The 23,955-nt window shown below is 41.9% G+C and overlaps 1 protein-coding gene across 1 annotated transcript in view; it reads right to left on the bottom strand.

Moving 5' to 3' along the window:
- LMO7 (LIM domain 7) overlaps window positions 1-23,955 on the bottom strand; it is a gene marked incomplete at its 5' end in the record, with an annotated part of 118,756 nt that overhangs the window by 43,846 nt on the left and 50,955 nt on the right. The window contains 7 exons of the mRNA XM_081327670.1: window positions 1,526-2,248; window positions 2,942-3,100; window positions 3,357-3,656; window positions 5,825-6,077; window positions 8,596-8,794; window positions 10,574-10,687; window positions 13,045-13,075. Of these exons, the coding sequence (XP_081183796.1) occupies window positions 1,526-2,248; window positions 2,942-3,100; window positions 3,357-3,656; window positions 5,825-6,077; window positions 8,596-8,794; window positions 10,574-10,687; window positions 13,045-13,075 (1,779 nt within the window). The remainder of the gene's footprint in view (window positions 1-1,525; window positions 2,249-2,941; window positions 3,101-3,356; window positions 3,657-5,824; window positions 6,078-8,595; window positions 8,795-10,573; window positions 10,688-13,044; window positions 13,076-23,955) is intronic.

Here is a 23,955-nt window from a genome sequence, read left to right on the forward strand (position 1 = left end):
TGATTCGGCTTCTCGAAAGCCATCTGGGGAAGGTGATCACATGAACCCAGGGCAGCACAACTGTCCTAAATACATGCCAGCTGTCAAGCACCCAAATTTTGATCATGTGGCCATGGGGATTCTACAATGGACGTAAGTGTGAAAAACGGCCCTAAATCAGTTTTTTAGTGCCGTTGTAACTTTGAATGGTCACTATACAAATGGCTGTAAGCCGAGGACTACGGGTACTAATTCCAGAACTGCTTAAAGACCATGTGAATTGAATGCCTGGCCCCTGCCCAGTTGGTGGGCACAGGAGGAAAAAAAACCCAGTAAGAAAGGCTCTTGCCAGCAGAGAACTCAATACATGGGTGGAGCGATCAAGTATTTATTCTAAATTTAATATTTAAGTTTAAGAAAACGATCAGCTTGCAGATACTTATTTCCCAATGAAAAATGTACAATGGGTCCTTTGGAATGAGGCGGTGAGCAAAGACACGGAACGCTTAAAGAAGAAGTTATGACTGGTGCAAGGAGAATGGAATGGATGAGGTCATTTCAAGACGAAAAAGACTTTACCAGATGAACATCAGAAACCTCATTAAGATTGACCAAAGACTGTGTCTTCACGGTGAACGATGGGGCCAATAATCAGCTCTCTAGAATCCAAACTTCTTCTGTAAAGGTTGGAAAAACCCTCCCATATGAGGGGAATTAAAAACAAAAATCAGTGGAAATGTTCCTGCCGTTTTCCCCTTCCTCAAGTATAAACAAACATGTCGACTTCTTTGGAACTGGGCTTGTTTTCTGAGCAACAAGGAAACAATTCTGGACAATTCAGACAAAAACAAGGCTTGGGGTGGGGGAAAGAAACTGTTTTTTTTTTTAAAAAAAAAGCCAAATATTAAGCCAGCGTGATTCAGGGGGCACACATTCTGAAACAGTTTAATAGACATTAATTAATAGTCAAGCCAGATTAAATATTGCCAAAATATAGATTCTACTTTGAACTGATCAAAGGAGTTGCAGGCTAAGCAGCAACACATTAAGCCCTTGGTGGGGAAGATAAAATTGAAAAAAAGGAGTTTATCTTCCTTCCATCTCAGTTTCAAAGATGATTTTCAACACGATAGAAGCATTTTATATTCACATAAGATTTTTTTTTTTTTGGAAACAGGCTGTCAGTGATTATGGCTTATGTTTATTCAACTACAGACTTCAAATATACATCATTTCTTTGAGAACAATTGCATACTAAGGGGTACCAGCTTCTTATTAAGAACAGAAACCTGTATTCTTGACCCACTGCAATAAACATAACCTTGGGGTTACTCCACAAATAGGTCTGTAACTTCTGACAGATGGATTGCGAGCCGTTGATGACCTGAATGAGCAACAACAGAACTTATGGGGATAGACATGGACATCAAGCTTAAACGTCACACCAAGACATGCCTTGTTGAAAACCAAACACCACCGTTCGCTTCCAAGCACTATTTCTAAATACTCAGATGCAAGCACGATCCATGCATGACCATGAGCTGACCTTTCAACCATTTGCCGTTTCTTGTGCCTGATTCTGCTGGCCTCTCGGATGGTTTCCCATTTTTCCATATCTTCTTTGCTACACGCTCCTGGAGAGAAGCTCTGGCGTTGCACGCTCCCTCCTAGGCTGAGCAGCTCCATTTTTCGGATCAACATATCGTCTTTCTTTTGCCTTGAAGAAGGAGATAAGACTTTTCCTCTGCTTTCACGTTCACTCTTAAGGGTGGACTTCTCCAGCAAGCATAGAAATTTGGCCTGAATTTCTGGGGGCAGACTCCAAGGGTCCGGAAAAAGGGCTGGCCGGTATTTGTCAGGGCCCCCCGATAAAGGCACTTCTTTCTTTTGCGGTTGAGTTTTGCGAACTGTGAGGTCATCTTTTTCTAAATCTGGGAATATTTCCTCTTCCCCATCTCTGGGCTGAAGCACAATTTCTCCTTCGATCCAAGGGCCTTGTTGACAAGACCTCCTAAAATACTCAAAATCTTGGAGAACGACGGGATTTGCGTGGGAGGCACCAGTCTTACGGACGAACAAATCATCGTTTTCCAAATCTGGGTAGAAGTCTCTAATCTCATGGATTCTTTGGTCACAGCCTGGCCTAAGGTAATTATATTTTCTGCACGTTATGAGCCGAGGCCCTGAAGATGGGTCAACTTTGGTTCTATGGTCAGAAGACAGGTAACCCTCTGAATATTTTTGCAGGGCTCGAAGAAATAAAAACTGGCTGAGATATAAAAGATACATATAAACGTTAGACTTGCAGAATGCTGTAGGTCACAGAGACCACAAACTTAGCAAAGGTTGCTAGCCTTAGCAAAGGTTGCAACCTTAGCAAAATTTATCAATTCTGGGCTCTGTCATTTCTGCACAGGAATGAAGGATTCTCCCCGTAGACAAAGATCTGTCCACATCAGAAACGGATGCAGGAAAGAGAGGAAAAGATTACAATGCTTTCCCCTCTCCTTTTACTATCATAGCTGGAGGCTTTCAAAAAAAATCTATTAAGGAACATCCCCTCAAAAGAGGTCGTCAGCTGCTGAAGTGATACAACCCAGAGAAAGTTTTGCCGACTTAACAAGCGCTCAAATGAAAGGAAGACCAAAAGATGCAGACACTCCAGAAAAGTGCACAAACACACATGGAAGCAAGGCTGGTTTGGATGCCCAGTTCTTTAAAAGGACAAGACGTCTACTTTGGGGTGACAGCAAAGCAGGCCAGCCATTACAACAGGCACAGGAGTAGCAACCAGCAGACATAAAGCGATCCAGATCACTTTAGTAGCATGAATTCCAAAATGCTCAGGTACAGAGACTGTATTAGAAAGATAGCTTCCGTATCAATATTTCACATCCCCGTTTAGCAAACCACAAATGCCTTCACTCAGGTCAACCCATCTGGCTCATGCAATTGTAGGAACCTTGGCAGTTCAGAGGAACAGCTACGTTTCTCGCCTGCAGCAATTTCAGGGGCTGGCTTGATAGGTTGAGAATCTTCTTGGCATCTGATGCCCAAGCTGTCTATGATGCTATGGCTGGGCTGGACTTTTGCTTCCTCCTCTTCAGCATCTGCCAAGTTACTGTATAGGATCCCACATCGGGAGAAGGAGAAAAGGCAGGGAAATAAGTCCTGACCGAAAAGTTAGGTGTAGCAATCTATTTCACCAAACAACACAGAGGCCACAGGCAACGATGAACAGAAAAAAAAACTATCCACTACAATTGCCACAGGCAACAATGGACACCTCCCCCCCCCATGTTCATTGACTCCAATGAGCTAAAATGCATTTTCTAGAAATCAGGTTGGGTGCAGAAAGAACATGCAAGATGACAAACCTGAATCCTTGAATTTCCTTATACCACTGTTTGGAAAAAGATATCCTTTGTGCTTTTTTCCAGTGCAACTCTTCACCGGGAGCCCAAGACTTAGGGAGAAATTTATGAGAGGAAACTTTTACAGCTGATACAGCAGCACTTATTTTGCGAGCATAAAGGTCATCGGCTTCAATGTCTGGGATGCCCGTGGTTTTCTCCTCCTCCTCCTCTTCCTCCTCCTCCAAATAGTTGGAGAAGTCTGAAAGAATGTAAGTTGCTGACTTGCGTTCCATCCCGGGCCCCAAAATTCTTCTGTGGTTGCTGCACAAAACATCCAGCGAAGTTGGATATATTCAAATACAAACAGAAAAATTGGCTATTGAATACAGAAGACCGTCTTGCCCTTTGTCTTAAAATTACTGACTTGCGAATGAAGCTAAAGGAATTATCGGCACAAAACCATTGTACCAAACAAGTACAAAACTGTTGAATACATGTAATCCTTCTAAGAAAATAAAATTATAGGAATCGTTATTTTAAAAAAACACCCTACTGATGGAAGACATGTCTTAAAGAGACTCCCAAAATATTATTTACAGAAAGCTTTTCGAGAACAGATTATTTTTGATCTAGAGAGCTGGATATGACGAATGGGTCAAGTGGACAATGATCCCCAAATCCTTTCTGATGGTTACCAAAAGGGGAGCAGAAGCTTTTCTTTGCCAAGGACTCACATTTTGCCAAGTCCTCTACAAACACCTGAAGTATTCTCTCACTTTCCTCTTCCAAGAGATGCTTACCGACAGGCCAGCAGATCATCAGTGGCCATGCAACGCCACTATCACCTAGTCCGATTCTCTGCAGAGATTGGCCCAAATAGTAGTTGAAGAATAGAAAGCAAAGACTAGCACCAATGATGTTATCTAGTTTGGCTAATGAAACATCTGCAAGAAAACAACCAGGTTCCAAAAGCAGCAAGGACCCCCTCAAGAAAAGCGATGGAATATAATTAATACCCATGGCATACGCTAGAATCGTGTGACGTACAAAAACCATAGCAAACAAACCCTTGCAGTCACGCGCAGCTAGTCCCTATGAATTTCAGAAGGTAGACAAGGAAAGATGCTCCTGGTCTACAGTTTCTACCCTCTTGGAGAATAGCTTGTCTGGGGTGGGAGGGAAAGAAGGAGCCTGAATGCGAGTTATGGCTTATTTTAGGTTCCAACCAATGAACAGCAGTTTTACTCTCGATAATCTTATTAAAGAGACAGAACACAAAGATTCCAATTTTACCATAATGGTTGATAAGTGATTAATAAACCTAGTAAGCTGTAAATAGAATCCAACATTGTCCAGACATCTTTCGGAGTTCCCAAGTTAAACTAAGATGTTCTTCAATTAAGTGTGCTTCGTTTAGTTTTTAACATACACAGTTAAACGGCGGAATTGGTGACAACTACTAACAGAACTGAGCCCATCACTGCAAAGTTAACTCAGTGGTTTTTCACTGTAATTTGAATTACTAGCAGCTGAAAGGGAATCCGAGGGACCAGGGCTACCATCCTCCTGCCCAGGTTATGAGCCAGGAGGCATCTGACATTCAATAACCTGATCAACTGAAGTCTTAGATTCTTGGCTATTAAAGGTGCCGGCTGTTCTGTACCAGCCTACTACCGGCCCTGCAGAAAAGGCAGGGACAACCCCTTTACAAAACGGCAAGAGGCTGGAACTAAGCCTGCCAAATTTATTCACATAAAACAGATCCAAAACAGAGCAAACTGAGCAAAACAAAATATGAACCACTAAAACAGGAGCTATTCAAACGGTTGCCTTCAGCAAACCAGCCCTCCCACACATTCCCCTTTTAAACAGTTCAAGGCGTGGCTTCTCTCTGCCTCCTTCCGAGGTGCCCCATTGCCTTCCTCTGTTTACTCCTGATTGACTGCCTCCTGCGTTGGGCATCCTTGAACAGGGCCAGCTGTGGGTCATCTTCATCCACGCTGTCAGGCTCACACAGCTGGGTCTGCGTCGTAACCAGATGGGAGGGGCCTGGCTGAGGGCTCTGCGGAGCCTCAAGGCTATCCTCAGCAAGCTCTCCAACACCCCCCTCCTCCTCCTCTGAATCGTCCGACCCAACTGCCGAACCCACAGGCTGACCCTGAATCACAACACCGGCATAACCAGAACTAGCAAATGGAAATAACTTTCCCTTCTCCTTCCCCATTGGGTTTCTTGCTTTCCCAGTTTGTCTTGGTTTAGCAAAGCATCCCTCTGTATCAGGATGAAGTCACGATTTGCCCTCGGAGCTAAAGGTTCAAATTAAGCCTTGCTGCTCACAAAGATGAAATGCTAAACCATTGCTAAGGGAAACAGCAGGGAAGGAAAATTGCATCAGAAAATACGACGGTGCATTGGGGACCAACAAGCAGATTTTTCTCAGCCTTTGCTGTAATCAGGGGGTTTGACATACGTGAGCATTGCGAGAATACCTTGAAAAATTGCCATCCGGTTCAGTAAATACGGGACTTGCCCAGCTTCTTCTGTTATCTTCGTTCTTCTCGATTCTCTTCTTCCTTAAGGGAGCTGGCATATAAGTTGGTGGCTTGGTTTTGCTGGGCAGGAAACGGTTGAATTCTGCAGCAGGCTTGGGTTCAATTAAGGCAACTCGGCGGTAGGACATGTCATCTTTGCCGGGATCGTGCATTCTGGCGCGTGTCTCAGAATCCGTGTCACTCTCAAAATCTTTTACAGATATAAGAAGGGACAAAGATCCAGTGAAAATGTAAGAACTGGGCACCCACAAAATGACAATCAAATACTGGTTGGTTCATTGCTTTCTGTTGGAAACAAACAGACCAAATGGCTTTTTTAGATGAACACCATAATTTCGCATCAAAATTAACTTGGTTTCATCTTCAGGAGATCCATTAAAAATATATATTAATTCCTATTTTACACTTGCAAAATGATGCATTAGTCCCAGCCCAATGCAACAGACAATATTCCATTCCAGAATTTGCAGTACAGGTAGTCTTCAACACACAATCACAATTGAGCCCAAACTTTCTGTTGCTAAATGTCTATGGAGATAGTCATCCAGGTCATGGTTGTCCCAAAGGGTGCTTTTGCAGGAGGCAACTGGACTTTCTTGTTTTTCTTTGAAGACGGAACATTTTCGAAGAAAAACGAGAAAGTCCAGTTGCCTCCTGAAAAAGCACCCTTTGGGACAACCATGACCTGGAAGACTGAGAATCTCCATAGACCAGAGCTTTTCAACCAGTGGTATGGGTACCACCTGTGGTACATTGGCACCTGGCAGGTGGTACGTGACCATCCTAGAAAAGTGGTGGCGGGGAAGGGGAAATGAGCTGAACCGGTGGCAGCACTGCACAAGCCTAAGCGAGAGATGGCTGGAGCTAGGTGACTGGTGGTACTCAGATTTTGCCATATCCTAAAAGTGGTACAATGGGTGAAAAGGTTGAAAAGCCCTGCCATAGACATTCATCTGTGCACTTTGGGATGAACAGCCTTTGAATGGTACAGGAGTATGAATGGATTTCCAGAAAACATTGCAGGCTACGGGAAACCATTTGCACTTCAGTTTGAGATGCAGACAACACAGACTCATCCCAAACAGCCTCCGCCTGTCTTCAACAGTGAAGGGACACAGGGCAGAAAACATCCTGCAGCCAAGAAGGCTCCACACCCATTTGCACCACTCAGGTGACCCCGAGGACCTAGATAAACCTCCAGGTGGCCTCAGCGTCTCTCTAAAACAGGCATGTCAAACTCCCAATGGCACGTGACGTCGTGCAACGTATCGGGACTTTTTCCCCATTGCCAGCAATGGGGTGGGCACGATTTCGGTGTGACACATCCGGCCCACGGGGGCTGGCAGTTTGACATGCCTGCTCTAAAAGAAGGCAAATGACCAGCTGTCTGCAAGGAGTACAAATCCTTCCATTCCGCACCATCCAGTCAGAGCTGAAGAAGCTTGTTGGATGAGAAGTGAAACGTCTTCAAGGAAAAACAGGAAAGTCCAGTTGCCTCCTGAAAAAAAGGGAATTTTGCCCCACTTTATGACCCTTTTTTGCCACGACTGTTAAGTGAATCTGGCTTCCCCCATTGACTTTGCTTGTCAGAAGGTTGCAAAAAATGATTACGTGACCTCGGGACACTGCAACCGTCATAGATATGAACCAGCTGCCAAGCATGTGAATTTGGACCATGGGACCATGGGGATGTTGCAAGGGACACAAGTGAGAAAAACAACCATAAATTGCTTTTTTCACTGCTGTTGTAACTCTGAACGGTCACTAAATGACTGGCTGTAAGTCAAGGACTATCTGTATCAGTATGCATATGAATGAATCAGTATGAATGAATGAATGAATGAATGAATGAATGAATGAACGAACGAACAAACAAACGTTGAAGTAGAATCCACTTTAAAAAAAATTAAAAAATCAACGCTTTCCAATGCAAAATCAAGGGATTTGGGTAGAAGGGAAAGTTGGGTTTGGAAGGGAGTGAAAAAAATATATATATATCTCCCACAGAGCACGTGAGATTGAAAAAAAAATCAGCTGGGATGGAACTGAAGCCCTGAAGTATTGATGTAATTATTATTAGAGCTCTGAATGATGAAATATATTGAGCAGAGCTGAAACGGAAGGCTATAATTTTAATGCCCAAGAAAAGGAATGATGAAAATAAAGTCCTAAATAAGTGTGACAATGATCAAAGGATGATAAGGCATAAAAAGTGCAAACTTCAAATAGGGGATGAAGGGGTAGTGTGACTTTTTTTAGCCTGTGCATCCAAGCTAGGGCATTTTAAAAAATTATTGCCCTTTTAATTCTCTTGCATTTTTGTTGCATTGACGACTGTATATCTAATGCAAAGCTCCAGTGTATGTTTTCCCAATCATTTTAAGCCACCGTTCGAAGCTAACAGCTTGAGGTTTACTGTAAATTGCTTTGGGACTTTTGTTTCTGTTTTTAATGAGAAGCAATTTGCAAACGTTTTAAATAAATAGCTTACAATGCATTTATTTTTAAATCAGTTGCTCATCATTAAATTTTCTGTGCCTCTGGGCAACCTAGCAGACAATCTGAAGGATAACCTGAGGAAAAATTACACACTAAAGTGAATGCGGCGACGGCGCCAAACAACACTGGACTTGTTTCCAAAGTCTGCCTTCTCAAAAAAATAAAATTAAAAAAAAAGATAAAAAATTAACCCAAAGCACAGGAATCACCTTCACTGCCACCTTTCAGAGTGAGATCCGAAGAGAAACTGGTGGAAGATCTTGAGCCGAAAGAGTCCAAGCTGTCTAAGGAATCGTCCCGCTTGTGGCTGGTGGACAATGAAAGCGGATCAATGCGTTCGGTGCACCAAAAATCCCCGTAACCGCTGTCTCTCCCACTTTGTTTGGGGCTGTAGGATTCCCCCAGGGCCTGCAGGAGAAAAAGTACAAAAGAGAGGTGTGTGTGTGTGTGTGAAGTTTAGCAGAAAGCCTGTAGGATTCACAGACCAAAGCCTCTTCTCCTTGCCGTATCACAACTGACAGGAAAAAGGACTCCTATTGAAGCTCTCAAAGGCTATTGTTTTAATCCACAGGTTAAAATGAGATCCACACAAGAAACAGTTGGGGACCTGTAAAAAGGTTAAAGCTTTTTGGATTAAAATTTGGTGGAATATGCAGAAGATATTTAAGAAAAGGATAAAGTTTTGTCCGCAATTGTTTTTGCTGGGCATTATTACTGATACTACTGTTGTGGACACTAAGTTGATGTTGAATCTAATTACGGCAGCAAGACTTTTAGTAGGGCAATATTGGAAGAAGGAAGAACAGCCGACTATAGAAGAATGGACTTTAAAAGTTTCCAACCTGGCGGAAATGGCAAAGATCTCAGCGTACTTGAAAGACCATTCACAACAGAGATATATTGTGGAGTGGAGAAGATGGATTGATTACATCCAGAATAAATATGGGACTAAAAAGTTTCATTTAGCATTTGAATAAGTATTGATGTGATATTTATATTGCTTGTAGTCATTTTATATGAGTTAAAGTGCGATAGACTTAATAGCTTATTGTCGTTTGCATATGGTAGATTATGATTGTTTTTACTTTTATACCTTGTATTTAGCTCTGGGAAGTCGGGGAGGGGGGGAAGGGGAGGGAGGGAGGGGTTGGGGTGGGTTGGGAAGAGGGGAGGGGGTTGGGAGGGGTTTTGTTTTGTTAAAGATAAAATGTACTGAAAAACTTTTCAATAAAAAACAAAAAAAGAAACAGTTGGGGGAAACAGCAACAACCAAGGATGAGTCTCATATTTTCATGGGGAAGAAAGGCACTAAAATTGCCAGGCCTCTGACATTAGATGGCTAATATCTCTGCCAATGATTTTGAAGCTTAGGAGTTCACTCATTCTGGGGGATGTCTACCGTCTTTGTTGCCTGCTTTGTCTGTACACAATAAGCAGATAAGAGGGCCAGTCATTATCTTGCTGGGATGTCGGAATGAGACAATTCGTCACAGCCAACCTGTCGTGGCCATCTCACCACACAGCCATCTCACTGAAGCCATTTTGCCATGGCCAACCCATCACAGCCATCTCACTGCGGCCTACTTGCTGTGGGACAATTCCATGTGGGATAACTCAATGAGATAAATGTTATTCACCACTGTTTCTTCGATATTATTTCCATTTTTGTCAGTGTTATTTCCATCAAAGAAACAAGTGGTGGGTAACATTTGTCATGTTGCGTTATACAGTGTGGAATTGTCCACAGCGAGTTGTCCTGCGGCAAGATGGCTGTAGTGGGTTAGCCATGGCAAAATGGCCATGATGAGTTGACTGCATTGAGTTATCCTAGACCAGGGGTCTTCAAACTCGGCCCCTATATGACTTGTGGACTTCAACTCCCAGAATTCCTCAGCCAGGCACGCTGGCTGAGGAATTCTGGGAGTTGAAGTCCACAAGTCATAAAAGGGTCAGATTTGAAGATCCGTGTCCTAGACCCTTGTGGTATTTCCCTTGGGAATTCAGAGTGAAAGTCATCAGAAAAGATTTCCTAGAAACATCACTGAGAATCCATTTGAATTGCCAATTTGAATGTTTGTTGAAAAACATTTGTCAAGTGAGGCAGTTGCCGAACAAGGTACTATGAGAGAGACAGAGATGCCTGTGATGTTTATCATTTCTAAAATGATCCTTCCACTGAGGCCTTACCTTGGTCAAAGCTTGTCCAAGCAATTTCTCAAAGGCTTTCAAATCAAGGTGTGGGCCATGATAGGAAGGGCTACGGGCTGCTTTTCTGCCCAGCCAGTACAAGGTAATCAAAACCTTAAAAATAACAGAATTATAGAGAATAGTTAGAGTAATCAAACGAGGTTCCAGAAGATATTTCTCAATTTTAAGTTTCCTGTATTAAAAAGCTGACCAAGAGATGCACAATTGCAGGATATGATAAGTGGTTTCTTTGGACTATGAGTGTCATGGAACCAGGACTGGGCTTGAACATCCTCACAAAAACCCACCTTTCAGGGATCTCTAAGTTAGCTCATCAGATCCCAGTGTATGGAGATATCTAGGCCTAAACTGTGAAATGTTCTAAAGGTAACAACCAGCAACTCTTTCTGGAAGGGAACTCGTAATCAGAGCACATCCTCAGGTAGAGATGTCACATGGAAGAATGTCATGAGCCAGAGAAGAACTTCTGAAAAGTCTTCCAAGGGTGGTTCAATGTCAAGAGCACAGCTTTTTACAGTTTCCTAATTATTTATTTAATTGGGTGTTACATTTACGCCCTCCAGGAACCCACGTGGCTCCCCTCTATTCCCATTTCTCCCCATAATGAACACAATAGCCAGGGAGAAAGTCAACCAGGGAGATTTGCATGGCTGAGGTCAGCATGAACCTAGATCAGGGGTCTTCAAACTTGGCTCTTTTGTGACATGTGGACTTAAACTCCCAGAATTCCTCAGCCAGGCATGCTGGCTGAGGAATTCTGAGAGCTCAACTCCACAAGTCATAAAAGGGCCAAGTTTGAAGACCCCTGACCTAGATCTTTCCAATTCTATTCCCACACCCTTAATTACTTACACCACCCCAGCTCTCTCTTATATGTAAAGGTAAAGGTAAAGGTTCCCCCACACATGCGTGCTAGTCGTTTCTGACTCTAAGGGCCGGTGCTCATCTCCATTTCAAAGCTGAAGACCCAGTGCTTGTCCGAGGACGTCTCCGTGGTCATGTGGACGGCATGACTAGACGCCAAAGGCGCATGGAACACTGTTACCTTCCCACCGTAGTGGTCCCTATTTTTCTACTTGCATTTTTACGTGCTTTTGAACTGCTAGGTTGGCAGAAGCTGGGACGAGTAACAGGCGCTCACTCTGTTATGCGACACTCGGGATTCGACCCGCCAAACTGCCAACCTTCTGGTCGACAAGCTCAGCATCCTAACCCACTGAGCAACCGCGTCCCACTTATATGACTCATCTGTTAAAGATTTTCTTCAAACCAATAGCTAAGCATCAGCATTTCTGTTCTAGTTCATGAGCATTCACCCCAAGATCCTTAGCCAGTGTTCGGTAATACTGCTGGTGATGCCATCTGCCCACACCCATATTTTCTTCTCCTTCCCTGGTCACATGAGCATCATTCAGAAACCAACCCTTTCAACTGCTACAGGCATCGCTTCTACAGCAGTATCTGTTGTGCAGTGAATGGTGTTTCCATACCACCACTTTCTCCCTTAAGGCCTCTCTAGGCCCACCTAGCATACTTAAAAGAAACAGGTAGGACCAGAAGATCCTGAAGCAGATGCTTAATACTTCCCCAATTCTTCTTTTTTCCAGCTGAAATAAATCCTGGAAAGTCAGCTGGAAAAGATGTATACCAAACATAAAGTTCCTACCTCTTTGATCTTCCACCACTGCTCCTCCCAGCAAAAGTTTGCTAGTTGCTAATAGTAATAATTAGTCTCCTGTAACATTTACTTGATGGTTTGGTGGCTAAAGATGCAGGAAAGCTGATGGCCCGGGTTCAAGACCCAAGCGCCACGCAACGTGGTGAGCTCCTGTTACTTCTCCCACTGGCTGCCAATCTAGCAGTTCAAAAGCATGCAAATGTGAGTAAGTAAATAGGTACCACTTCGGTGGAAAGATAACAGTATTCCATGCACTTTGGCGTGTAGTCATGCTGGGCACATGACCATGGAAGTGTTTTTGGACAACACCTGGCTCCCTTGGTTAAGAAACGGAGATGAGCACCACCCCAAGGTTTGAACAAATACCTGCCAGCTTCCCCATTGACTTTTCCTATAGAAAGTTGGCAGAGAGTGCTGAAAATGGTGATTATTAACTACAGCTGATTGTTGTAGTATTCTAATGACCACAATTTTGCCAAATTTCAATCCCACAGGAGTCATGGGTCCTGGATTCTGAATGCATGCTGTAGCCCATTTCAGGTTGGGCTACAGGGAAAACGTTTACTCTTGTTTGACATTTACTTCTAACATTTTTGGAATCATAAAAGTTACTAAACCCACCAGAGGCAACCAGCTGACATTACGGCTATGCTGATCCTGGACTTATGTCTAACAAGAACAAACCAGGTAAAAGGATCAAACCTATTTTTCTTCCTTAATCTATCAATATGTGGATCAAAGTAACAGCAAAAAGAAAGAAAATGCATCTTACATTTTTCACTCTTCTGTCAGTTTCTTCTTGTCTGCAAGAAATACACATATACAGAGTCAGAAAGTTAACTTAGATTAATAGTTTAGCATGACTAATACAGAGCAGTAACTGCAGAACAAAATTGTCTGCCGTAGTCCATCCTCACACAATTAATGGAGACCATAATATTCAAAGAAAGGGGTTTTTTAAAGCAGGGAGTCCAGATACTTGGAGAACTCTTACATCCCGGCCAAAGCACAGCAAAATGGATTAGGATCACCTCTTCACTGGGCAATTTCAAAGTCCTCAAGTTCTAGAGAAGAATTTAAAATATAGAATCCCACAAAACATCAATTAATCGAGTTGGAAGAAATGCATTTTGCCTGGTAGAGAATTTCACTAGAAAAATAAACAGCAAATATTTTTGTTGTGTAAGAAAATTGGAGTCCCTTGAGAAGAAATCTCATCTTTTGGGGAGGGGGACAACGAATCCTTGGGTCCCATTTCAGAAACAAAATGCATGCAGCACTTCCTTGGTGTTTGGCAATTCCAGTGGCTGATTGAATAGCTAACAATAGTTATAACAAGTCTCAACTTAATGGTTTATAATTGTGTTTCTCTGTGTTGACAGAGTAAAGTAAATTTCACTACTTTCCTTCACTCCAACTCTAGGGAAAAAATGGATAACGGGCACAGGATTCTTATTTAACATTCACTTTTTTAAAAAAAAAATCATGTAGAAAATGAACTTGCACACGAAGGCAAATATACGTGTCCCAGGATAATGTTGCAGGAGCCAATCTGGTTTGGTCACCTGACCCAGAGGTTTAGTCTTCCGAGCTTTTGGACTTGTGCTGGAGCCCATTCTTAGAGAACTTCTCTCTCACCAAGGTGGGTGAAAAAGAGGTTTCCTAAGGATGGGCTTCAGCACACTAAACCCAGTGGTGGGATTCAGCTGGTTTGCACCACGTCAGCAGAATTGGTAGCTAATTTTTTGGTTGCCCCAGGCCCAGAACGGACTTCTGGAAGTGGCACCCCACACAGAGAACCAGTTGTTCACCTATTAGAATCCCACCACTGATCCCAGTGACCAACCCAGGTTGGATCCTGCAAAAATGAACTTGTAACAGTGAATAGGATTGGAAGATCACGATGATAACAACGCAATTTTCAAAGGCCAGTGACAAAAGTAAGATGCCTTGAGAGAGAGGTGCCATGGGAATCGCATGTCTCTAGCACATGGGTCCTCAACCTTGGCAACTTTAAGACTTGTGGACTTCAGCTCCCAGCTTTGCTGGCTGAAGAATTCTGGGAGTTGAAGTCCACAAGTCTTAAAAGTTGCCAAGGTTGAGGACCTCTGCTCTAGTGGTCCTGTTTAAAATGGCTAATTTACAGTATACATCAGCTAATTGATGGTAGACACAGAAAATTCATCTCAAAATTTTCACCTCTTGAATGTGCAACATCCTCTTTAGAGTAAGCAAAAGGTCACTTTCGCTTCAAGATACCCTAATTGATTTATAAAATGATTACATGAAATTAATGAGAACGTTGGTAGAAGAAAAAAGAGCACGATGTTAAGAGTGGAGAAATATGTCGAAAGCTCTTACATATCCTACGTACTGTTGCAAATCTATACTGAAGGATACAATCACATGCCTGTCATAAACATTGTGCTGTGAGTTTTTATTCCCAATGACAGATTAATATTTGACTAATTCAAGTACAGGGAAAAAAATCCATGCATAATTTAATTTTACTCACTTAGCATTCTGAACATTTTATTATTGTTCCCAAGGGTGAAGGTTGCAAAACCCACCATTTGTTTAATGAAGAAATAAAAACAATAAAAGGAAATTAAGACACCAGCCCTTCAGAGTGCTTCCTTCTCCTGGCCAATACAAATATTTCTATTATATTTACAGTTGGAACAGGAGAAGAATGTTCTTTTGATTATACTGAACTCACAGCAACAGGACACCGCATGGCCTGGTTAAGGCAAAGTTTGCATTGGCTGGTTCAGTCTAGGACTCAAAGAATGGGCTGGTTTAAACGGGCTGATTCAAGGCACTGCAGACAGCTCAGCCAATCAGGAGAAGGATTGAGATGGCTAATCAAGGATCCGGAAGCCTTCCGAAAGCCTTAAATTTTTACTCCTGGAAAATGTTGAGTCTCATCAGCTTAACAAATTGTTGAGATGCTTGAAATTGCTAGCACCTAAGGAACATTTCCATTGTGATTATGGCATGGTACTGGATTTCTGCTTAGTTTTACTTTGTTCTCTTTCCTTTCAATGCTTGATATTTCCTCTTGGCTCTTACATAAGCTCTTTTGTTCTTGGAGAGTCACAGATGAAGCTGAAGACAATGGCCTTGAAGTGCTTTTTTTTTAGCAGCTTCCATAGAAATGAGTAGCAAGTTTTATCCTTAGCGCTCTTCACCTGGCCTTCTTTCCAGAAAGGACTCATCATAAATGGCATCAAACAACAGTGGCTTCTCAACCACCTGCCAGCTGAGATAGACAAGACCTTGCATGGGTGCCATCTGCTTACAACAGGCCTAACCCTAACCCTCAGATGCAGCCTGTTCCCCATTATTTATTTTGCTCTTGTATCAGCTTCCAGGAAGATCAAGACCACTTCACAGGCTCACCAGCAAAGCCGTGCTTAATGACCCACCTAGGAGAAAGCGTATAGGACAGTGATGGCAAACCTTTTAGAGACCGAGTGCCCAAACTGTAACCCAAAACCCACTTATGTTTCATCAGGTGCTGGGTGCGCGTGGCCCTTTGGGTGGGCGTGGCTGTGGTGGTAACAGCAGACTGGGTGGGACTAAAAAGTTCAATCAGTCAATTCCAACTTTGCGAGATCTTTTTTTCCCCCGCGAGAAGTTGAAATCGATTGATTGAACCTTTTTTTTTTTTGCAGTAAAAAAAAAGCGAAAAGGTTTTATAAAACCCAGCTGAAGGCCTAGGAGTGGGCCGACGGCGTGCGTGCCCACAGAGAGGGCTCTGCGTGCCACCTGTGGCACCCGTGCCATAGGTTCGCCACCACGGGTATAGGAGCAATGACTCCTTGCCTACTTGAGGACATGTATGGGGTTCCCCGAACCAACTTGCTTAGACTGAAGAAGCTACTTGGATAAGCAGCTAAATGTTTCAAACCAAAAGGAAAAGAAGTCCGGTTGCCGTGACTCAACTTCCAGATATCTGCTGGCTAACTTCTCGTCCTTCATCATTCTTTCAGTGTCTCCCTCTCGCTCTGCCCACATCTTTGGCCCATACCCTTTACCGCCCTGCACAGCTGCACATTCCTCTGCCCATCATCGCCCACTCCAATCTTGGACAATAACCTCAGTGAGCAGGGCATGGGCAGAACAGATGCCCTGGTTTGTTTCAGATTGAGGGAGCCAATTTGCCTAGCCATGCTGTGGCTGCTGTCCCCTTCTACTCAACAAAGAATTTACCCATTTCTGCCTTGAATCACCTCGATGGCCAATGTAGGCAAGGAAGAAGGTGTGGCAGGGCTAAAAGAAAGACTCACATACTAGAAACCCTTCTTCTGGGCAGCTGCGCTTCCATTCATGGGAAGGCTATTCAGTGCATTTTAAGTCACTCTTCATCTCGGGCGAGATGTCAGAAAGACACACAAACAAACCATCCCGGAAATGCTCCATTTCTGATCGGAATGGTTAGCGCACACAAATACACACCCTACATTGAAATCAGCTCAAGAATGCAAGCAGGAAGTCTTTCTCCATTTCCCTCCCCGCCTCACTCCATGATGCAGCCTAGGCTGTGAAGGTTGACCACAGACACTAATCCACCTCCAGTTTAAAATTATTGTGCTAATGTAAGTTTTGTGGAAGGGAGACCAAAGCACGTTAGCCTTTTGTGACTTGAGATTCTGCCAGCTATAATCTCATGCCCATGGCCTGGATCCCTCTGTAGATCTGGATGGCAAAAATCTGCTAGGATCTGGGGTCAAAGTCAGAATGAGTCCTGGCTGAAATTAGAAAGACTCGTAGCTTCTTCTGCAACCTGGGAGATACGATGTAGATCAGGGGTCTTCAAACTTGGCCCTTTGATGACTTGTGGACTTCAACTCCCACAATTCCTCAGCCAGCGTGCCTGGCTGAGGAATTCTGGGAGTTGAAGTCCACAAGTCATCAAAGGGCCAAGTTTGAAGACCCCTGATGTAGATGACCTTCACTTCTGGTTACTCTACTTCCCTCAAACCTCTGAATCCTTTTCAAGGCTCTGCAAGCCTAGTTTGGTTCCTCTCAGATACACGAGATGGTTTGCTAGATTTGGATAAGCAGCCGGAGTGCTCTTGATTCTAAAGTCTTGGTAAGACCAATTTTTTGGCTTCTTCTAATATCTTCTGTCACCCCTACTCCTAGACTAAGCATGAACCCTGGGTGACTTTTGCCTTCTCCCACTTTGACTAAGATCTTCTTTGAGGACAACTATTTTGGAATATTTTTTGACAGTCATCCCTGGAATATGGCTTTGGTCTTAGGACTGCCATTTTCTTTCTTTTGGTGCACCCACTACAGATTTTGCAATTGGTCCTCTCCATCAATTTACTTTATCATTACCATTTCTCTGAAATGGTATAGGGTTTCCTGCCTAAGCAGGGGGTTGGACTAGAAGGCCTCTAAGGACCCTTCCAAGTATTCTATTCTATTCTATTCTATTCTATTCTATTCTATTCTATTCTATTCTATTCTATTCTATTCTATTCTATTCTATTCTATTCTATTCTATTCTATTCTATTCTATTCTATTCTATTCTATTCTTCCATTCCATTCTCTATTCTATTCTATTCTATTCTATTCTATTCTATTCTATTCTATTCTATTCTATTCTATTCTATTCTATTTTCACACAAAAGTAGAGAGAAGAATTAAACTCCTGAAATGATGATGCCCATTGCTTATCACTTAAAAAGTTGTTTCGCTGGATCACAAAATATTGTACAGACAATAAAACCAAATGTTGTATTTTTCATCCAGGGCAACCAGACTGTAGTATAGTGCCTATTGCTGTGTCCAGATGTAACAGGACAATTTAAAACCTTGAATACTCAAAACACTTAAGTAGTCAATGTGCACAGTTAAAAAAAATCACAAGTTTAGATGCTGGCTAAATTGGAACTTTCTAAAGACGCTAAAAGCAAACATTGCATCTGTTTTTCAAAAAGAAAGACAAAAAAATGACCTCATAAATAAACACGTGAATGCCTAAACCCATCCATTTTGTCCAAAATTGGTACTGTCCATTTTTTTATGGTCTATAGACTGAAATAAAAGATTACATGAAAAACAGAAGGCACAAAAGAAATGACAAAGATATGACAAAATGATTTCTTGGAAAGCAGAAAGGCTTGAGAGTTCCTTTTTAAAAAATTGTAAGTTTCTAAATCAGACTCTTAGCTCACTGGCCCCCAAACATTGTAAACAGAGGATAAATATAGCTGATTGCAATTAAAGACATTAAGTTCTATACTTTGGATCCTTCTTTGCTATTGCTGGGAAAACAGACTACAGACTTTGAGAATTTCCTTCCTTCTTTTCTTTTCTTTTCTTTTTCTTTTCCTTTCTTTCTTTCTTTCTTTCTTTCTTTCTTTCTTTCTTTCTTTCTTTCTTTCTTTCTTTCTCTCTCTCTCTCTCTCTCTCTCTCTCTCTCTCTCTCTCTCTCTCTCTCTCTCTCTCTCTCTCTCTCTCTCTCTCTCTCTCTCTCTTGCAAGGGGATGTCTGACAGGTGATATTGGGAAATTGCTTAAGACCAGTTTTTATTTTTATTTTTTTTATTTTTTTATTTTTTTGCAAATAAAAAATGAAATACAGACCTTTCCCCCTATTCCATTAATCAAAACATCTCACTTGTCTTTACAAAGGTGCCCACCAGTGCCTGAGTGCAGGCAATTTGTGGGCTTATTTTTAGTGTGGGGCTGCACTTATGTTCTTGCCCGCATAGCTATCGATCTACTCTGCTGCCTGAAATTAGCATCGTATGTGAGTCATCCACAAGAATTTTCTGTTGTTCCTCTAAGGATACAACCAGACAAACTTGGAAGGGTAACGTTCAAGTGGGCAAATGGCAGTGAATCAGCAGTAGCATTCTTGCAACTGCACCAAGCTGACATTTCAACAAATAAAGTGTCTTTCTGAAAGCGATCTCAGCAGAGAAAGTTTCTTTCGGAGTTTTGTCATGTGACTTTGTATATACAGGCACTATTATCAGAACTATGGAACTGACTGGGACCTTTCAAAACAACAGAGAACAGAGAAGCTGGTTCAGGGTGGAGGACTGTTCAGTTTCCATGCCCCAAAAGATTCTGCTGTCAGCAAACAGGGGCCAGCTGATAAATACTTTCCTTCTTATTATAGCCGCTTGATCAAAAAAGCAGCATTTGAACATGTTCCAACATATACACATATAGACAGAAGAAAAACAGATCCACGCCCTTTGGGATTAAGCCACACTAGATGAGGACTTAGAAGAGAAACTCATTGGACATTCTTTACAGGACCTTCAAAAAGACATTCCACGCATCTACCTGTCATTCTTCTTTTCCTTTGGTTACCTAAGGCCAAGAATAGAAACAGAATTTGGATGGTATCAAAACTGTTATTGAGACAGAAAGTCATCCCATATATATTAAGGTGAACAGGACTAACCTTGACTAACCATCCAGGGTCCATTTTCTCCCTGCTTTGGGTAGTAACCACCACTGACATGGTCTCTCACACTCTCTCTTATACACACAACTCTCTAAGTCATAGTTGGTCACCTTCTAATCATCGGGAACTGCCTTATTATATTTTTAAAAAATGGAGGTTAGACATCTGAGGGCCACGGGTTCCCCTCTTCTGGAAACAACAACAACAACATCAAGCAGGTAACTCTTACGACTAAAGATGCTATGATGCTATGACTTTCAGAAGAGCTGGCTTCCAAAGGGAATTATTAAGGAAGATACTCAGTGACAATGAGCTTGTAGTCATATTAAAACAATATACAATGAAGACAAGCTATGTAAATCTATGACACATACATACCTCTTCATTTCAAAGCTAAAGCATTATTCATCTCTCCATAATACACCTACCTATTTTGCATTCTACAGGTATTACGTATGTTTAGCCATTGATCAACAGGGATAATCTCATGATCCTGTTGTATGGATAACCTATGGAAAGTACTCATGTGACATTCCTACACATGAAAAAAAAAATAGCCATAAGTGTTCTGTGGAGATAGGAAACGTTTTCTGACATTTCCTGTGGTTTAGAAATTCAATTATACTTCATTTAATTTTTACACGGCATTGTAAATTTTTAAAAATACCACAATACACCAAGGTTAAATTCCATAATTATCCATGCATCAAGAGAACTTTCCTTTTCCAGTCTATGGTGAATTTAAAAACATGAGATTGTTTTAATAATTGAAGTACAATTGCTTAATCCTGTTTAGGATTAAACCGAGAATGAAAATGGCTTCTAAAAAGGGATTGCTGCTAATCGTTCATTATGGTAGTAATTTTGGTAGTGCTATTAACATAAGCTCTTTTCACACAACAAGATGATCCATACTCACTGTCACCCCAACCTCAACTTGGTCTTAGCTGCAGAATCAGAAAAAGCACCAAAAAGCAACTTCTTCTCCCTCTGGATCTAACAGAAGTTCACAGAATAACAGAGTTGGAAGGAATCTTAGAGGTCTTCTAATCTAATCCAACCTTCTGCTGGAGCAGGAGACCCCATACCATGTCAGACAAGTGGATGTCCAGTCTCTCTTTAAAAGCCTCCACAGATGGAGGACCCACAACTTCTGAAGGCAAGCTGTTCCATTGGTTAATTGTTCTCACTGTTAGGAAAATTCTCCTTAGTTCTAGGTTGTTTCACTCCTTGGTGAGTTTCCATCCATTGCTTCTTGTCCTGCCTTCAGGTCCTTTGGAAAATGGTTTACCCCTTCTTCTTTGTGGCAGCCCCTCAAATATTGGAACATTGCTATCATGTCACACCTAGTCCTTCTCTTTACTAGATTAGCTAATTTCAGCACTATGGAAGGCTAGATTGAAAGGGTAGACTTCTTCCTAACCTTTACTTGGGGATGTGGCAATGCTAAGAGAATTTCTAATCAAACCAATTTCTTCATCTCAAGATGTTTGACAATTTGTGGCACAAAAAGGTCAATTAGAAAGACATCCTTTCCTTCCTACAATAAAAAAATTAGCCAGCCCTTTCCTGTGATGACATCCATGTTCCATCTGACTACCTTCAAGACCATTGAAAGCAAAGTTATCAGTGAAATCCCAACTGTTCAGGTTTTCCTATTGCTTAAAGAACTGGTACATATACTGTATGCATTTCTGCCAATCTTTAGTAGCATAGATGTAAAATTTCTATTGAAGCAATTTACTTTACTAATTTATTTATGGACAGATAAGATTTGGCCACCACGCCTACTCCAGAATTTCAGAATTTAATTTAAAGCACATTAGGTCTGACACCACATTTAATACTCCATTCAGGAAAAGAGCTTTTTGGCTAGCCCTGTTAAGATAATAACTAGCCAATAACTGTACGTCTGGACACAGGATTCACAGTTTCATTCTAAATCTGCTTCACAGGTAAATTCCTTCTAGAAAAGTTCAAAGGTACTTAATTACTATAATCTGCTGGAGACTGCAGAGGCAGACATCTACCGAATTAAGGCAATTCAAACTAATTATTAAGAGAATTGCTTAAGAGTTCATAAATCAAAATAAGAAACAGACAGGCTTAGGCACAAAACTCAAGGTCCCCCCCCCTGCTATTATGCAACAGGCAATTGAAGGTCATCTCTTGATAAAGATGCATTCCTTAGGTAATGAAATGCTCACAATACTTTTGTTGCAGACCAGATGGGGAGAGACCTCTGGGTTAAGGCCTCATTCAGGACATATCCTCACCATTCACTGGGAATTCCTAGGGAACCAAGTCCTCGACTTACAACAGTTCATTTAGTGACAGTTCAAAATTACAACGGCACGGGAAAAAAGTCACTTATGACCCATTTTTCAGACATACGGTTATTGCAGCTTCCCCATAGTTGCATGTTCAAAATTTGACTGCTTGGCAACTGACTCATATTTATGACGGTTGCAGTGTCCCCAGGGGTCAGGTGATCACCTTTTGTGACCTTCTCACAAGCCAAGTCAATGGGGAAGCCAGATTCACTTAGCAACCGTTAAAAACTGCAGTGATTCACTCAATAACCAGGGCATGAAAAGTGATAAAATGGGACAAATTTCACTTAACAAATGTTTCACTTAGCAACATAAATCTAAGACTCAATTGTGGTCATAAGTCGAGGACTATCTATACAATGGCCTGAAGAACACTCCAGAGCAAACATGCTTAAAAATAGCCAGACAAAATCTTGGGTTATTCCCACAGTTAACGAGAGCACATATATAGGTACAGGTATAGTATAGTATAGTATAGTATAGTATAGTATAGTATAGTATAGTATAGTATAGTATAGTATAGTATAGTATAGTATAGTATAGTATAGTATAGTATAGTATAGTATAGTATAGTATAGTATAGTATAGTATAGTATAGTATAGTATAGTATAGTATAGCTTAGCTTTTCGGCTTTGAAACGGAGATGAGCAACGGCCCCTAGAGTTGGAAACGACTAGCACGCACGTGCGGGGAAACCTTTACCTTTTTATAGTATAGGTGGTACCTTGCTCAATAGTAGTAACTGTGAGAGGGATCTTGGAGTCCTAGTGGACAATCACTTAAATAGGGGCCAGCCGTGTGCTGCAGCTGCCAAAAAAGCCAACACAGTGCTAGGCTGCATTAACAGAAGGAAAGAATCAAGATCATGAGAAGTATTAATACCACTTTACAATGCCTTGGTAAGGCCACACTTGGAATACTGCATGCAGTTTTGGTCACCACGATGTAAAAAAGATGTTGAGACTCTAGAAAGAGTACGGAGAAGAGTAACAAAGATGATCAGGGACTGGAGGCTAAAACATATAAAGAATGGTTGCTGGAATTGGGTATGTCTACTCTAATGAAGAGAAGGACAAGGGGGGATATGATAGCAGTGTTCCAATCTCTCAGGGGCTGCCCCAAAGAAGAGGGAGTCAAGCTATTCTCCAAAGCACCTGAAGGCAGGACAAGAAGCAACGGATGGAAACTAACCAAAGAGAGAAGCAGCCTGGAACTAAGGAGAAATTTCCTGACAGTTAGAACAATTAAGCAACCTGCCTCCAGAAGTGGTAAATGCTCCAACACTGGACGTTTTTAAGAAGAGACTGGACAGCCATTTGTCTGAAATGGTATAGGGTTTCCTGCCTGAGCAGGGGGTTGGACTAGATGACCTCCAAGGCCCCTTCCAACATCATCATCATCATTATTATTATCATTATGTTGTTGTTATTGAATTCATTTTTCAGAGCAAGATTCTTTCTTAAGTTGAAACTAATAATTCAAATTAAGTATGTCAAAATTTACAAAAAAGGAGCATGGGAAACCAAAACCACATCAAGGTCCCAAAGCCTCAGGTTGCAGCACCTCCTCAGATGATGCAAAAAACCAAAGGATGTTGTGTAGCTTTCTCCAAGTGCCTGCAAGTATTTTTAGCTGGAGTTTCACATTGCACCCTGTAATAATCTTGGCTGTTTGACCTTGAGACATGCTCATTTCCTAGAGAAAGCGGAGATTAATGCACAATCTGCTTGTACGGAAAGTCAGTGCCAAGAAAAATCTGGATGCACTTTTCATTCTCTTGGTCCATCTAGTTTTTGAATATATTTTCCCCCAGCTGATTAAAACAGGCATCAGGTTCCAAAGTTTGCAAAATTGGAAGCGGACTTCTGTAAAAGACAGTAGCTTTCCAAATTCCCCCTTGTGGGTGGTGGT

The sequence above is a fragment of the Vipera berus genome, assembly GCF_964194415.1.
Source record: "Vipera berus genome assembly, chromosome: 4".
NCBI classification, from domain to species: Eukaryota; Metazoa; Chordata; class Lepidosauria; order Squamata; family Viperidae; genus Vipera; species Vipera berus.